We start from the raw sequence: 18,732 nt of genomic DNA on the forward strand, positions 1-18,732 counted from the left end.
CTCGTTTCTTTTCAAGCTTAGGTGAGGGTTGCTGTCACTGTGATTTAACACTACTAGAACCGTGCCCGTTGGGCACCGGCCTACTCGTGAATGATTGGAAATGCATGGTACACACAGTTATACAATGATTTCTCCTGTGGGGGTGTGGAACGCGTGTGTCGAATTGGACGTCGGTGGGGAGAACAGTTCTCGAGTTACGTGGATTACAGACGTGGGCCGACTGACTCAACGCCGGGCACGGGACTCCCTGTGGGGGTGTGGAACGTGTGTGTCAAATTTGAAGTAGGTGGGGCGAATGGTTTTCGAGTTACATGGATTACAGACGTACGTACATACACACACACATGTACAGAGACTTGGTGCATTTATTGATAGCAATAACAGGGGTCTCCCCGTCTCTCAAGCCCTAAAATAAACAAACAGAAAACATTTTCAGGTGGGTTGCCAATTTCAGTCTTGAGCAACGTTTCGGTCGTTCAGACTTTCATCAGGCATGGAGAGAGTCAGGGGAGATTTCCTATTTATCTTCTTCAATTTGTCCAAGTTCCAATTTCTTCTGCCTGACTGCTTCTATTTTGCATTCATCACTTTTATTTTAACTTGTTTATCCGTTTATCTCTCAACATATCATTGCTATCCTGATGTGAACATGCATTTTCTGTCTACTAAAGAGCTGGAGAGACATGGAGAGCCCCGTTACTGAACAAACACTCTACATCAATGATTATAATAACAGAATAAATAGAGCTATAACAACACTTATTTAAAAAAAAGCCAATATATCACTTACAGCACCTTATTAGCACTCCGAATTCAATGAAATAAATTCCTGTCTATATGTATTTGCCTGTACTGTCTTGGCAAAAACTAGGCTACTACTAGGTAGAGATGTCCCGATACTGTATCGGTATCGGGGGGGGAAGTATCGGATCGGCCCTTATTTGTCATATCGGGTCATATCGGTATCGGCGAATATGCCAGTCTAACCACAGATCCCACACAGGGGTAAGGAAGGGGTTGACACTATGGCAGGTAAATACAATGTTGGGGCATGTGGAGTTTGCTTTGGAGTTGCCCAAACTGCAAGTGCACATTTGAGTGAGGAGTCTGCTATAAACACAACATGAGATATAGCTATATATAGGATTGATTTTTTAATTATTTTACTTGTCTATAAAGCTCTCAATGGTCTCGCACCTTCCTACCTACATGACTGCCTGCCTAAATATGTCCCAAACCGCCCGCTAAGGTCTTCCACTGCTGGCCTGCTCGCTTTGCCTAAAAAAATGGCAACTAAAAAATACGGGGAAGCAGCATTTTGCTTCTACGGGCCGTCGGCATGGAACAAGCTCCCTCTGTACCTTCGTCAGGCAGCCTCTGTAGACATTTTTAAAGCTCAGCTCAAGACCCACTTCTACAACATTGCTTTTAATTGATCTTTTAGTTGTTGTTTTTTTTTTTTTTTTTTTTTTTATTCATGTCCTCACTGTATTGCATTTATTTATTTATTTATTTATTTATTTGACAGGGACAAAGCTCATTAATCAACATGTCAGTTTTCACATCAATGTAAATGGGCCAGAGTTAGCCGAAGCTAAATTTCATCTGTAGTCCCTGGGCAGGCTCTTAAAAAATGAATGAATGATAAAAAGAAGGACAAAGTGTAGTGTGCCTGCACACAACACCATGCGTTGATGCCATGTGTGCATATGTGCAAGCACCCAACACTACGTCCATACAAAAACACAATACAGTACGGGAACAGATCGACATGGTACAGGGGACAGAACAATGGCAAGTGAAGTGAGAAATGACACCGGTGATAAATACTAAATAGTGCTGATTTACTGTCGTTGCCTTGCTTTTCTTTTATTCTCCATTGTTCTGTAAAGCACTTTGAGCTGCATTTCATGTCATGAAAGGTGCTATACAAATAAAGTTTTATTATTATTATTATTATAAACACAACATGAGATCACTACACTGGTATCGGTACTATTCGGTATCGGTATCGGCAAACACAGAAATGGAGGTATCAGGATCGGATCGGAAGCGGAACATCCCTACTACTAGGCTAATTCGATACTCCTTTGATCCGCTTCACGTTATGTCAGTGACTTGCCATAATGCCATTTGATATTTGCCTGCTACTCTATGCGGCAAGTTGCATTAAGCCAACACACAGTATAGCCTACCTACACCCTACTCTTCTCATTGAGGCTGAAGTGATGAAATAGCAGAGTACTTGGGTGTAATCTCCTTCAACGCCCACAAATCCATCCAACGGTGGCCACTAGATAGATGATTATATACAGAGTGGCAGCTAGTGGCGTGGCGTGGCTCCCCCCCCCCCCCCCCCCCCCCCCCCACACACACACACACACACACACACTTAGATCTGCAATTTAGTGCATTGTACGAATATAATTCATGCTTGCCTAAGATTAGACAAAGTTTTATGTCACTAATGGCCACATGTTCTTTCTGCTGTTAATTGTGATAATTACAGACAAACAGACACAGTATCTTTGTGTGGACATAATTATGAGGTTCATATACACTGTAGCCAGGAACATTACACCAAGATAAGTGTATAAATGCATGGCATGGCGAGTAAGGGCTCAGGTTTACATTTTACACATTCATGTTCATACAAATAAATAAATGCAATGAGTTCTCTATATCATTATGTCAAAGGGTAACTTGGACTGCATCACTTCTTAATGTGGACATAACAGGGGAATCAAGTATTGGACTCAATCTACAGTACATAATACTATTATCCATAAAGGCCTGCTATGGAATGTATTCCATAGCAGCGCTATGGAGTCTATTATCAATAAAGACCTTCTATGGAATTGTACAGAATTGAAAAAGAAATCACACCCGTGTGAAGTGAGGGGCGCTAATATTGATTATGGTGCCAACACAAACACTAAACGCCATTAACAATAAAGAGACAACATGACGTAAACGACACATGACATAAGTTTTCCCTTTATTGTCAATGCGTTTACTAAACAAACTTTGAACTAAAGACAAACATTAAACATGTCTATAGGAGGGGCTAGCGCCCCTCAAAAATAGGGGTGCAGCAATGGTTCACAAAGTCCACGGTTCTGTTCTATTATGGTGTTTTACCCATTCTGACCTGAGATCAGATTCATACCAGGTTTCCACTGGACACACACTGGTCTGATGAACCCATTCTGACCTGAGATCAGATTCTAAAAAATGTCAGTCGTTCTTCGATTTTTCAAAAATAGCAGACCTACAAGCTCGTATCGCGCCACTCGGTGGCGCGATACGAGCTTGTAGATCTGCTATTTTTAAATAGCTAAAGCATAACATGATGCTGACACCAAAATGGGTGCCCGGTCAGAATGGGTTAAAAGAAATTAAAACTACATACCCAACTTCTAGAGCAGTGCTCCTCAAAGTGGGGTCCTTGTAGCGGACCCAGCTGGCCATTTAAGGATGAAGTCTGACTGATGAGTTTCATTGCCACTTCTTCGAAAGTCAACGTAGACCTGGGACAAAAAGGAATAAAATACAATATATCAATGGTCACAAATCAATATAATAATAATAATATAACACTCTCTCACAATCTCAGGCACAATAATACATTTTCCATACATCACTAAATTACATTATACAATATACTGTAAACCAACAAAAAATTGGAGTTATATCCAATCTGTACCATTTTACAAAAGAGAGGCGAGGGAAAACGATTTGGAACAAATATTAATGAAAGCCTCTTCCTTAAAGAAGACGGTGATAAGCTATATATATACTCTCAAATGTTCATTAAAATCCCAAATATAAGTAGTAAAACATTTTGGGCAGAGGATTTTGGGTGCCAAATTGATTCTAAAAAGTGGAAAAGAATCTTGCTAAATGCAAAACAAATGACATGTTCTAACAGAACTCATGAGACACAGTACAAGATCATTCACAGGTTACATGTAACACCAGCTACACGCAGTAAATATGATCCAACATGTTCTGGGCAGTGCTTTAAATGTAAAAATAATGCTGGTACATATAGCCATTTAATGTGGTCATGCCATAAAATCAAAACATTTTGGCAAAGTGTTCAAAGGGAGATACTGAAAGTTTTTGAGATCAGGATATAGCTAAACCCAGTGAACTTGGTACTGCATGGGCTTAGACTCTGACTTAAGGTATAGATACATCTTACGAATAGCCCTATATATGCGTCGCACGGCTCACAATTCTACAAAAATGGTAGCCCCTTTCGGGACCCTACATAAAGCTTTTCTGAAATTTTTATGAGTTTTATGTTGGGTCCCTGGTCATGACTATATTTTCGTATGGGAATTCCGGAACGCGGAAGTAAACATGCTCTCTAAGATCCTATCTGCGGCGTGTGACGGCCTTTTTTTGCTTGAGTTATTCTGAATTCGGGAACTTTAAGTACCTATACATCCCGCTGCGAATATCTCCTGTGGCGCGGAAGCCGTTAAGTATTTTTAATCTTTGTTTGACCGATTTGGTCGCTTTATTTCTTCTTGTTTGTTTACCGTTTATTGTACCGCCTCCCGGTGTGCGGTTGGCTTGTGCGGCTACGTCCCTGCCTATGATCTGCTCTGTCATAGCTATAGCGCCACTAGCTAGCCAGATAGGCGGTACAATGAGGTGTCAATAAACAAGGAAGGAAGAGAAGAATCAAAGCGACCAAATCGGTCAAACAAAGATTAAAAATACTTAACGGCTTCCGCGCCACAGGAGATATTTGCAGCGGCATGTATGGGTACTTATACTTCACATATTCAGAAACGCTCACACGAAAAAATGTCTTCAAAGAGCGCAGACAGGCGCTAAACATGTTGTTTATGTTTTATGAATGGCCGCGTACCAGGTGGCATGGTAGTGATGCAACAGGACCCAATGCACTGGGTCGAACAAATGTCAGAAACTTCAGTAGCATTGGGTTCTGCTTGGAGGGCTACAAAAATGGTTAGATGAGGATCCCCCTCACATACAACTATGGTATGAAAAACTCATGTCGATATTGCCAATGGAGAGGTTATCATATGTACTAAGAGGCAATCTTACTGACTTTGTCAGAGATTGGTCACCCATTGCAAGATTTTTAAAAGAGGAATGGAAAAGAGTAATATGTATGGGTGTAACAGTATGAGAAGAAGTTGAAATATATGAGCTCAACTGTATGATGGGAGTATATATATATATATATATATATAAGGTGAGAGTTTCAAATATATGATGGGAGAATATGTATAAAGTGTGAGTCCAGCTGTATGATGGGAGTATGTGTATGTATATATGAGTATATGTATGTATATATATATATATATATATATATATATATATATATATATATGTGTGTGTGTGTGTGTGTGTGTGTGTGTGTGTGTGTGTGTGTACGTGTGTATGTATAGATATAGATATATCAAGTATGACTTCAACTGTATGATGGAGTATACCTGACTGCTACTTTTCTCTGTACTATTTGCTGGCACGTTGTTGATTCTGTCTTTTGTTTTGTTTTTGTTTTGTTTTTGTTTTGTGTACGTCAATGTGTTCTATGTCAATAACTGAAAATCAAATAAAAATCATTGAAAGAGAGGTAAACCAACTTCTGCGAGCAAACAGTGTAAGCTAAAACATCATTAAAATACCTTGTCCCCCTTTCCTGCTAGGTGCTATCTTCTGTGTGGCATAGATCTGTTTGTTCCATGGTTAGTTTGGCATTTTGACTTCCTTTCCTTAGCTGTCCATAACCAAACAAACTTTAGCCACACCAGGAAACGTTTGTGTGCCGTTTCCTTCAAGCCTTCTCTCTGTACTGTACAAGACAGCATTTCCATGTTTTTAACCCCAGTGCCACAGCTGAGCTGGGTCCCAATCAACTGATTATCATCAGCTGGCACAAATGAATGGACTTCCTGTTTACTGCCTGACACTGTGAATATATACTTTACTTGACTTTAGTTTACTTTAAAGGTATTACTTGTGGGTCCGTTACAGTCCTTGCGGGTTTCAGAGGGTCCCCAGCAAAATACGTTTATGCAGCATATCTGTTTAACACATACAGATCTATATTGAAAATCTAACACATGAACTTTTTCATTGGACATTCTGTTCAAAGTGGGTTAAAAAAGGCACTGAGACAGTTAGGCAGACTTATCCTAAACTGTGCAATGGACTCGGGGTGGTTCAGAAGGCCTATACAATCAAACTGTCACATGTCAGTGTGCACAATGGACTGCTCCTGCGTGGAATGAGGTTGGCAGGGACAAATTAGCCATTGGGCCAGTGGGGCCGTGGCCCAGGGGCCCTTGGCTCTCAGGGGCCCTTCAGGGAAATTGGACCGTAAGGTACTAGGATTGACGCCCTGAAAAGGGCTCCTGGGGCCCTTCATTGGCCATTGATTTTGTAAAATTTAGGTCAAAAAGATGATAAAAACACGGAAAAACACAAAGAAATTGCGCGCACGCGCGCTATGGGGGCCCTGCAACAATTACAGGCCCAGGGGCCCTCGGGGGGTTAATCCGTCCCTGGAGGTTGGTGATACCTGCCATCATAAGCAATAATGTTCTTGACAACATACATGAGGGGCACCAGGGGGTAGTTAAGTGCAGAGAAGGTGCAGTTCAGACAGTGTGGTGGCCTGGACTGGACTGAGCTGTCAGATAAGAGAGCTGGTGCTCAACTGCAGAGAGTGCATCAAAGAAAGGGTTAACCCCAGAGAACCTCTGCTGCCAACCAAACTCCCGGACGGGCCCTGGCAGAAGTTAGGTGCAGATCTATTCACTCTGAGAGAGAAAACATATCTGCTCGTGGTGGATTATTTTTCCAGATTTGTGGAAATAGCACAACTCAGCCCGACTAGGTCCACAGACGTGATAGTCCATCTGAAATCGATGTTCGCACGTAATGGAATTCCCTATCATTTTATGTCTGACAACGGCCCTCAGTTCTCAGGACATGAGATGAAACAGTTTGCAGCTGACTATGGATTTGTGCACGTGACCAGCAGCCCTAGGTACCCGCAGGCAAACGGCGAGGCGGAGCGTGCCGTCCAAACAGTTAAGAACTTGCTCAAGAAGGCCAAAGATCCTTATCTTGCCCTCCTGGCCTACAGGGCCACTCCACTGAGTAACGGCTACAGCCCTGCCCATGCAGTTGCTCATGGGGCGTCGTCTTTGCACCACCTTACCCGTCCTTCCTGAGAGGTTGAGGCCAGCTCTACCAGACCTGCAGGCCGTTCAGCACAAGGAGCGGGAGAAACGACTGATGGATGCAAAGTGTTTCGATGAGAGACACTGGGCGAGAGCTCTCACAAAGTTGTCACCTGGTGACCAGGTTTGGATTACTGACGCAAAGGCACAAGGGACTGTTACATCCGTACACAACAGCCCACGGTCCTATCTGGTGTGTGGACCACAAGGGACGCTGCGGAGGAACCGTCAACATCTCGTGCCTATGCGAGAGTCTCAGGATGTGACTCAACCTGTGCGGGAGAACATTCTTCCATGCACAGGCTCTGGGACCTTGTCTCCGTCTAAGCCAGGGGTCCCCAAACTTTTTCCTGTGAGGGCCACATAAGTTTTCCCTTCTCTGATGGGGGCCGGGGTCAGTTTGTAACAGAAAAGGTGTCGATCGCAGGGGTGCCTAAACAATAAAAAATATTTTTTTCCAGAAAGCCACACATAACCAAATATTAACTAGAAAAAGTGCCCTTCTGGGCACAGGTCCCCACCAGGATAGGAATGTAGGACATTGCAGCTTGCCTTCATCTGGTGGTTGGATAAAAGGGCAACAAAAGTAAACGTTCTTCCTTGGCCTCTAGGGAGTTGGCATACAAAGTTATCCACAGATCCGTGCAGTTAGAGGTAAAAACACTTTTCGGCCAGTTATAGTGCCACCTTGAGGCTGAGTTGAAATTGTTCATGTGGCATTTCGTCCTCGGCCTAGTGGGAATGTGGGTGCACAATTTCACGGAAATCACGCGATGTGTTCATGATTTGCAGCATTTTGTTTGAAACTGAGCACTCCTGTGAACTTTGGAAGCCAATCTTAACCAATCAGGATGGAGTCTGAGAAATCTGAAAGACCGGTTTCGTTGAATGGCTCTAGAGAGACTGTGTACCAATTTGCGTGATGTTTGGACAAAATCTGTAGGTGTACTGTGCAAAATTGTTTTGTTGTTTGTTGTTTGTTTTGCACAAAGCGGCCTCCTGGTGGCGCTATAACAGGCCGTTCTGGAATGAACAACCAAGCCTACAATTCATTTCTACATCACGATCTTCGGAAAAACTTATCAGCGACCACGTCCTGAATATTCTTTGGCTGTAATGCTCTTGTAAGTGTGGTCCATGAGCCCTCAGCCGATCTAGCGCCGTGGACGTCTCTGAGCCTATTACAGGCAGCGAACCCACCATCCGTAAAATAATAGATGGATTGTCAGGACCAGATTTTACAATGTCTTCTAAATCATGACTGTTATTCTGAAAAACCCTATGTTTCTAATCTATATATCAGTGGTTCTCAAACTATTTCATGTCAAGGACGCCAGAAATTATATGAAACTGGCCGTCGACCCCTATCTGGAAATGTGTTAAGCTTAAGTTCCGAGTTAAAAAACGCTGCTGTGAAAGAATATAAATTGAAAGCACCTCTCATCGCCTTTGGTCCACCGAACAGGAGCGTCCTTCAGCAAAGCCTTGTATACGAATGAATCATACCGATACCGTACACAATACAATGCGAGTCATAATCGAAAGCCATGGCAGAAATGATGTACAGCCTTCACACTCTCAGGGAATAAATACATCCGTCTTTCGAAGCATGTCTACTGTATGTTTATTCATTTGATGCACATTTGTAGATGCATTGCAGATGCATTGCAGCACATATAAGTACTTTTTTTAAAATATGGTAACACTTTAGTTTAAAAAACCCAATCAAGTAAAAGAAAAAAAGGATAATAATATTCAACATAATTACAATACCCATTACATTAACCTACAAAACAAAAGTAAACAATCACCAGTCAGACACTATACAGTTGATTTGATTTCAACCATAGTTTGTGTCCTATATTTCCCAAATGATTAGCAGACACTTGACAGAACGATGTAGCTGCAGAGATGCTCTGTGTCTCAGCTGACTGTAATAATATTGATATGAAACTATAGTCAAAGACAATTGGAGGGATTTCTGAACAATTCAATTCAATTTGAACTGTATTCAAGACACTCACAGGGGGGTCTATAGGGCGGAGCACATAAAACATAAAAACACAAAAGTAAACAAACTATAAATAAACAAAGCATAAACAAACTAGAAAAAGTGCCCTTCTGGGCACAGGTCTCCACCAGGATAGGAATGTAGGACATTGCAGCTTGCCTTCATCTGGTGGTTGGATAAAAGGGCAACAAAAGTAAACGTTCTTCCTTGGCCTCTAGGGAGTTGGCATACAAAGTTATCCACAGATCCGTGCAGTTAGAAGTAAAAACACTTTTCGGCCAGTTATAGCGCCACCTTGAGGCTGAGTTGAAATTGTTCATGTGGCATTTCGTCCTCGGCCTAGTGGGAATGTGGGTGCACAATTTCACGGAAATCACGCGATGTGTTCATGATTTGCAGCATTTTGTTTGAAACTGAGCACTCCTGTGAACTTTGGAAGCCAATCTTAACCAATCAGGATGGAGTCTGAAAGACCGGTTTCGTTGAATGGCTCTAGAGAGACTGTGTACCAATTTGTGTGATGTTTGGACTAAATCTGTAGGTGTACTGTGCAAAAACTTGTTTTGCACAAAGCGGCCTCCTGGTGGCGCTATAACAGGCCGTTCTGGAAAGTTTGGGGCAGAGGTTCATCGTTGGCATCCAGGGAGTGTGTGTGCAAAATTTGGCATCGACCGGGTTAACGGTGGCCGAGATTAGCTGCTCACGGACACACACACACACACACACACGGACGGACGGACGGACACACGGACACACGGACGCAGAACATACTCTCCCCCCATGCCTTCGGCCTGGTGGAGACAATAACCAGTGCACGTACTGTACATGCAGCACTACAGGGCTGCATAGTGCATGTACTGTACATGCAGCAGTGCCAGGGTTTTCTGCACAATGTTGTTGGCATGGCGCTGCGCCATGCTTGAAATAAATCGCGCCATGCCAAGCTGTTTTTTTTTTTTTTTAGGCCAGGGGCCTAGTGAATCATGGTGTGTGTGATATGAAATCCCCAGTGCCTCCCCAAGTGCCACCCCAGTGTCTGCCCTGCAGTGTCTGCCCAGTGTCTGCAAAGTGCCTCCCCAGTGCCTCCCCAATGTCTCCCAGTGCCTCCCCAATGTCTCCCCAGTGTCTCCCCAGTGCCTCCCAGTGTCCCCCTGAGTGCCTCCCCAGTGTCTCCCAAGTGCCTCCCCAGTGTCTCCCCAGTGCCTCCCAGTGTCCCCCTGAGTGCCTCCCCAGTGCCTCCCAGTGTCTCCCCAGTGCCTGGCTCCCAGTGTCTCCCCAGTGTCTCCCCAGTGCCTCCCCAGTGTCTCCCCAGTGCCTCCCCAGTGTCCTCCTGAGTGCCTCCCCAGTGTCCCCCTGAGTGTCTCCCCAGTGCCTCCCAGTGTCTCCCCAGTGCCTCCCAGTGTCCCCCTGAGTGCCTCCCCAGTGCCTCCCCAGTGCCTCCCTAGTGTCTCCCCAGTGCCTCCCCAGTGTCTCCCCAGTGCCTCCCCAGTGTCTCCCCAGTGCCTCCCCAGTGTCTCCCCAGTGCCTCCCCAGTGCCTCCCAGTGTCCCCCTGAGTGCCTCCCCAGTGCCTCCCTAGTGTCTCCCCAGTGCCTCCCTAGTGTCTCTCCAGTGCCTCTAGTGCCTCCCCAGTGTCTCCCCAATGCCTCCCCAGTGTCCTCCTGAGTGTCTCCCCAGTGCCTCCCAGTGTCCCCCTCAGTTGCCTCCCCAGTGTCTCCCCAGTGTCTCCCCAGTGCCTCCCCAGTGTCTCCCCAGTGCCTCCCAGTGTCCCCCTGAGTGCCTCCCCAGTGCCTCCCCAGTGTCTCCCCAGTGCCTCCCTGAGTGCCTCCCCAGTGTCTCCCCAGTGCCTCCCCAGTGTCCCCTCAGTGCCTCCCCAGTGTCCCCCTGAGTGCCTCCCAGTGTCTCCCCAGTGTCTCCCCAGTGCCTGCCCAGCGTCCCCCATGCAGTGTCCCCCCAGTGCCTCCCCAGTGTCTCCAAGAGCAATAATACAAATTAATCTTAATTTATTAATCTAATTATTTGCTCTCATCCAGTGCTAATGAAAAAATTAAATAAAATCCTATATTCTGGCTATTGAAAAAAGGGGGGGGGGGGGTTTGCTTGAGGCAGGCGGGCCACATAAAATGACATGGCGGGCCGTATACGGCCCACGGGCCGTAGTTTGGGGACCCCTGGTCTAAGCCATCTCAGAGCACACCTAGTGGTGTGAGAACAAGGTCAGGCAGGGTAGTTAGGAAGCCACAGAGACTCGACCTGTAAGAAAGAGAGAAAAGAAAACATAATGGTGTTTTGATATTGTGAAAAAAAAAAGTGATTTGTTTTTGTATTCAAGGAATGAGACACATTTGGTTTGGTGTTTAAAAAAAAAGGACACTGATTTTGTTTTGTTATTTGAATTTTTGACTGTGGTACGCTTCGTTTTCTCTTTGATGGCAACGATGAATATGTGAATTATTAATGGTTATTTCTGTGTAAAAAGAAGAAAGAAAGAAGAGAGTGAACAGATGTTATTTTGCTGTTGGGGTAAAGAAGAAATATGATTTTGCTCTTATAGTATTCCTTGCCTCTAACAAAGAACACAACAAAAGCTATTATATTAAGGGCATTGAGGTAAGAATGAAGAAAAACAAGCACCCCTCCTTCCCAACACTCCACTGGGTATTATATGGTGCATAGTCTGGGAGACGGGGTTGTGGGGTGGGACATTTGGTATGTAGGCCTAGTTATTTTTATTGGCCTAAAATATTGTGAGCAAAGGGGTTTATATTTGACCATACCATGGACATCATAAGGCAAAAGTGTTTTTTGTGCAAAACTAATGCATGAAATGGATTCAGAATCATGAAAACCCCTTATTTTTGTCACATACATGAAGCATAATGAAAATTAGAAAATCTTGCCTTATATAGGATGTTAATGGTATGGTCACATATAAACCCCCATTTAAAAGATTGGTGAATGTCAACAGCCAGTCAGCAAGTGGATTCATGAATGCATGTATTTAGGCCAATAAAAAGATACCAAATGTCCCACTTTAAACAAAAGAAAGCCTGTCAGGGCTGCTGGACTATTATAATTATGTTCGTGTGGAAACTCCCATATAGCCTACCAAACGTTCAGTCCCGTACCAAACGCGTCCAGTTTGGTTCAATATTTTACATCCTAATACAAATGGACAAATTCTGTCGAGCACTGTATTGCATATTATTTTATGGTAATCAGTTAAGATCTTAATTACCTCTTCACTTCTGTAATGGCATAATCTGGACATAATCTGGGCAGTATGACAATTATGTCTTGAGCCACTGTCCCAAAATGTTTTTATTTTTATTTTAAGTAATACTCATTAGTATTACTTCAGTGTATGGATACACTGAAGGCCGCTCTGAAATATTCTTCAAGTAATTTCCCTGAAAAATCTCAGTTCTAATAATAATGCATCCAATGATGCTGTCCCGGGGAGTACTGGATATGATTTATTTTAATCATAATGACTGCTGGAAAAACAGATTTGTCTGTACAAATTGTTTTTCCGGGAAAATATCTGATGTGGAGTATTTGGCGGGCGCCTTTTAATCAGGCCCACAGGCTGGAAGCTAATCACACATGTAATGAGATGGGGAATTCTAAATTATAGTTCTTAAATATTTAATGACTTACATAAACCCTCTGAGTTACAACTGTTTTTTTCCTTTTACACCACATGTCTTCGCGAAAATAGCTGATCTACAACCTGACAACACGACACGTTGTGAGCTTGTAGATGGAGGGATGTGCTATTTTCAGCAAACATTTCCCGCAGAATAGGGATGCTTAACAACTTTCAACCATTTTGGGCATGGAATGGAATTATAGTAGAAAATGTGTGATTCAGATTGAGAAACAAATGTTCAATATTGTAGCATTTATCCATTGGTGATGCAAACTATTTAGATGAGTGGTGCAATGTTTTAATTCTTTCCTTTTTTGAAACGGCATAGGCTAAACAAACAATGACTCACAAATAATCATACAACACAAGCACCTTGAATAGGCGGATGTCAGACTGAAAAAGTGCTTGTAGTAGGTGGATGCTTCAGTGTACATTCATTGTCATCATACCCGTGTGCACCCAAGCCACCCACGGGTGTGACTTGTGAGGCAGACACAGGCAGAAGCTATTCTTGACTCTGCACAAGCAAGTTGCATTACCAAGTGGCACGCACCGTTTACAAACACTTCAGAACTCGCACACACCCACAGCCGCACACGTACACACACTCTCTGAGAGTTCAGAAAGTAATGTAGTAATGTCACATTTGACACCCACTCTCTCCGCAATTAATGTGCTGTGTTCTGTGCCTGGTCTTTTTGAATGGTTGCCATGCTAAAAGCTGTTTTATTCATTTATACAGTAGGAGAAAACATTCGCACACCTAGAAATCAGGCGTATGCACAGGTGCGTAGCCAGTGGACATCGATGAAAGCAATACAATACACCCGCACACTGTGTACATGAGTTCATGCGGTACATGAGTATTTTCTTATTTAATGAAGCAACGTTTCGGTCCCTCCGGACCATCCTCATGCCTGAGGAATATACTGTATGTATACCGAGCAAAAACAGTGTGCAGGTGTATTCTATTGTTTTCATACATTTATGCAGAAAAGTGTCTGTCGGCCTGGGCTGCGGCTCAGCGGTCCAGGCACCTGGGCTGGTACCCCTGTCTGGCAGTGTGCCGCGGGTTCGACTCCCGATCTTGATGGCCTTTACTGCTGTGATTCTATCCCTCTACAAAGAATAAAGGCGAAAGCCACAAAAAATATCTTAAAAAGAAAAGTGTCTGTCCACAGTGTTGGACAACAAAAAATATCAAATGAAAAAAGTGTTACCAACACTGTCGGTGGACACTCGTCCCAATTGTAAAATAGCCTTTTGTCAACGCTGGTGATCCCTCAACCAGGGACAGCACTGCAGGGGGTGATGCCTGCTTACCACAACAGCTGGCTCTCTCCAATGTGAGCAGAACACACTAATGATATCACCAGACTAGTGTTTGCAGATGCATGAGGGAGAGCAAAATAGAGAGAGAGAGATGTGGGGGGGGGGGGGGGGGGGGGGGTCTCGGGCAGAGACAGAAAAAGATGAAATAGAGAGGGATAGAGATGAGGGATAAAATGATGGGACGAAGAGCAAGAGAGAAATAAGAATGTAGAGAAAGGAGAAACGGCCATATGTGCGTGGGCTAATGCGCATGCATGCATGCGTGAATTCTTGAGTGTGACAAGTAAATGTGCACATGCATCTTCACACAGTTGTTGCTGTATACTATTACAGATATAGAGAAATACAGAAAGATAGATTCCTGTATAGATAGAAAGAGAGATTCAATGGAAGATAAGAGAGATAACAAGAGGCACGCAGAGAGATACAGTACACAGCAATCCCATCAGGTTCTGGTTTGACAGGCTCTGTATATCTTTGCTTAATGATGCATACTGCCGTAACAAAGAGTGGTAAATGAACCGTTTCTACTGCACTTCAGTCTTTATATAACATTCACACCTCACTCACAAGCCTCCCATAAGGTCTATGTAAACAAAGCCTCGGCAAGCATAATCTGTTTTTTGTTCTTGTCAATATGTCAATATTTTGTGTTTTGTGTTTAGAAAATGATAAGAATTAAATAATGTTTGCTTTTCAAATAGAAAATCTTGGACCATACTGTATATACCCTTGACATCCAACCTCAAAAACACATGACCACATGAATTAAATGTCAAACAGTAAAAGAACATGACTTTCTCCCTAAGGTCAGATTGATTGACAATTTGATAACTAGTTTAAATGCCTGTCTGATCTGCTGCCCTCTTACAAGATTTACATGGCTTTTAGTGTTTTGGGAGGTTTCAGATTAGGTAATTCCCTATAATTCCCTGTTAGCAAACATTCACAGGAATCACAATCATTCAAAGTTACTATGTTTGGCTTTTTCTGCTTGTTGTTTCTCCCTCTTTCCCCTGTAAGCAATTTCAGATGTTGGCGTTGTCTATGTTTGACACTGCTGCCAATTGTGTGGCGCTACGCTCCTGTTCCCCTGCTACCAGCATGTCTGTGTTTGAGTGCATTATAATGTATGGCATAACAGTATGCCATACATTATAATGCACTCAAACACATAATACAAATAGTGTCATCAAAATGGTTCCCCCTCACCGTGGAGATGAGAGACTGATGCTGAGTCCACAGGGAAATGGGTTTATTCTTTACCCTCCAACACACATCACCATAGAAAATGGCACAATACTGTATCCATAACAATGAAAATATATAGAAACTATATTCAAACACATACTGTATAACATACTGTCATAAAAGAACAAGATACATCATTGAATTCACCCTGTTCTGCTGTGATTTATCGCAGTCTTTCTCAAAACGTTTTCATTTCAAGGAGGACCCCATCCCCCAGTTTGGTATGCATTAGGCCATGGTCCCCAGTAACTCGTAAGAACATTAAGGGTCCATTTGGTTCCTAACTATCAATCATTTAGCAGGGACACTCTGGGACCTCCTCTTCTACTGTACTTTGAGAACCATTCATTTATAGTATTTACAAAAAAATGACTTGGTTTCAATGTGCAGGCTATGAGGCTGAAAGCTTTGTTTAAATTATTCTTGTTGATGCCACGTTTACAATTATGAAAAGAATAAACTGTAGATTCTTAGCTGCATATGTGTACTGCTTGTCCCAGGAAACCCTTTCCCAAGCAATTACACCTTGAGCCAGTGATCCATGCACAATGTCAATGTCAATGTATTTTACAATCAAATAGTTTTGTGCAGAAAATGCTGCTGTCTATCATACCACTCTTCTATTGTCTCTTCGGCACAGGATCTTTTTGAAAGACCTCCTGAAGTCATTATTGAAGATGGTGTAGATGATAGGGTTCAAGGCACTGTTGCAATAGCCAAACCAGAAGAAGAACTTAAACAGGGTGTTGGGGACCGAGCAGGACTCGCACAGGGCTGTCAGTGTGTATGTGAAGAAAAATGGGAACCAGCAGAATACGAACACGCCGATGACCACAGCCAGGACGAAGGTGAAGCGCTTCTCACGGTTCTGCCGGCCTTTCCATCGGAGCGCCTTGGTGCTCTGGGCCCGCTTGGGGAGGTTACTGTCCCCAGGTTTGATTTGGCTCAGTTTGATCTTGGCTTTAGCCTTCTTTTTGATGGAACACGGGTTCTTCACTTTGTGGTCGGAGGAGGACGACTCCTCTAGGTCCAACCCGTTCACCTCAGCTTTCTCCTCCTCACCTCCTCCCTCCCCCTTTGCCTCCTCCTCGCCATTGAGCTTCTTTTGGCAGTCATCGCCCCTGCCGTTTTCCTTCTGGTTTCCGGCGGCGGTCGGCATCATCTGCGTCTCTTTCCTCTTCCTGTCGCCCGGTGGTGTCCGTGTTCTCTTCTTGGCGATCTGGTAGATCCGCACGTAGACAAGAACCATGATGATGCACGGCAGGAAGAAGGAGCCGATGCAGGAGGAGATGATGTACCACTTCTCTTCGTTGATCTTGCACATGGGGCCCTTCTCCATGTCGCTCTCTTTCTCCATGGAGATCAGCGGTGGGAAGGAGATGACCGCCGCGATGATCCACACGATGAAGATGATGCACTTGATGCGGCGCGGTGTGCGCTTCAGGTTGTACTTGATGGCCTGCGTGATGGACCAGTAGCGGTCCAGGCTGATGGCGCAGAGGTGGGCGATGGAGGCCGTGCAGAAGAGCACGTCCAGTGCCAGATAGATCTCACACCACACCTTGCCAAAGTACCAGTATCCCATCAGCTCATTGGCTAAGGAGAAGGGCATCACCAGCGTGGCCACCAAAATGTCCGCCGACGCCAAGGAGACCAGGAACAAGTTCTGAGGCGCCCTCAGGGCCCGGCTTGTAAACACGGCGATGACGACCAGAACGTTGCCGAATACCGTCAGGAGGATGAGGATCCCCACCAGGACGCTGAGGGGCACGGAGGCGTGGACGTTGTAGGGCGCTCGTCCTCCTCCTGGGAGAGTCCCGTTCAGCTCCACCGTCCCGTTGGTGTCGTTGTCAGACCCCATCGGAGCAGACTGGCCCACTTCCCGGCCCAGGTTCACGTGAGGTTAACAAAGGGCATCCACTCGAAAAGATGAGGACTTCTTTAGGCGATACGATTTGGGGGATTTGAATGGCTGTTCTGTCTGCGGTATTTGTGGATTTTTTCGTTTCATCGTGTGCCAGTTCTTCAGAGATCAGCTGGGTGCCAGTTAATCTGAAATATATAGGGGTGCAGGAAGAAAAATAAATAAATATATCAGACTTGGATAAGTCTGACTATATGAATAATAATAACCATGAATTACAAAAGAAAAAACAAACAAACAAACAAAAAAAACAAAACAACAACAATAAGACTTAATATTTCCACACCATTAATGACAATGTGTATACAGTTAAATATAACCTTACCTTAGGTATTATAAGCAGTGCCACAGTCCCCCTATATATCAATAATAAGAGTCCACTTGGTCCATGTGCAGGTGGCTCAAGAATGAACTATAGGCTGCAGCCTCTGTGTGTGTGTGTGACTGTGTGTGTGTGTGTGTGTGTGTGTGTGTGTGTGTGTGTGTGTGTGTGTGTGTGTGTGTGTGTGTGTGTGTCTCTCTCTCTCTCCACAGAATTATCCCTGTGCGTGCTGCATCTAGTTGAGCCTCACTAGCGGAGCTAATAGAGCGGTAATCATGTTATCCCGGTCGCTGCTGTACTGTACGCTGCCTGTCTGTCTCTGTGTGTGTGGAGGTCCTCTTCTCAGTGCAATATTCCGCTCCGCCACTCCCTCTCTTTATAGCCCCTTCCTACTAGTCTATAGTTGCTTAGCAGCAACCAGGGCCACAGCTAAGCACACACACCACGTGAATATTATTAGCTGGAGTTTTTTATGACTTTGTCATAACTCCTTTTATCATCCAGCGTAGATCGCACATCACCGCCGCCAGTGATGCTGGAGTCTCTCTATACGCGGCGCTGAATATCCTATTCCGTCTAAACGTGACACATTTCTGGAATCAAAATGTTTCCCGTGTAGGCTATGTCTGCCTACTGTGCCTAGAAGGCGAAATAGACTAAAGTAAGAAGGGGAAAAATAGCCTAAAGGAACGTTCAGTCCCTGGACCTTGGATGTTTTGTGTAAACAGAACTTATTGATGCGCTTGAGAGCGCTGACAAAGCGCAATGATACAGTGACACCTGTCGTCTCCTCCAAGAGTCTCCGCCGGACGCAGCTGCCATTTAATTCCATTCATGCATCTTTTGGACTTCAATTTGAAGTCCAAAAAATGGCTTTTTTCGGAGGGAATAGGCTACGTGATATTTGAAGTCTTCAAATATCACGTAGCCTATTCCGTCCGAAAAAAGCCATTTTACAGTCCAGCTGTTGATTAATGTCCCAACTCAGTGGTTCTCAAACTCAAAGT

General features: G+C 44.1%; 1 protein-coding gene across 1 annotated transcript; it reads right to left on the reverse strand.

Moving 5' to 3' along the window:
- Positions 1–15,500: 15,500 nt before the first annotated feature.
- On the reverse strand, positions 15,501–18,139 carry adra2a (adrenoceptor alpha 2A). The gene is made up of 2 exons (XM_083765844.1): positions 17,729–18,139; positions 15,501–17,531 (listed from the first exon to the last, which is right to left on the reverse strand). The coding sequence occupies exon 2, from the start codon at positions 17,338–17,340 to the stop codon at positions 16,087–16,089; it is 1,254 nt and encodes a 417-aa protein (XP_083621970.1). The 5' UTR covers positions 17,341–17,531; positions 17,729–18,139; the 3' UTR covers positions 15,501–16,086.
- Positions 18,140–18,732: the final 593 nt, after the last annotated feature.

The sequence above is a fragment of the Protomyctophum parallelum genome (assembly GCF_964188405.1).
Source record: "Protomyctophum parallelum genome assembly, chromosome: 5".
Lineage (NCBI taxonomy): Eukaryota > Metazoa > Chordata > Actinopteri > Myctophiformes > Myctophidae > Protomyctophum > Protomyctophum parallelum.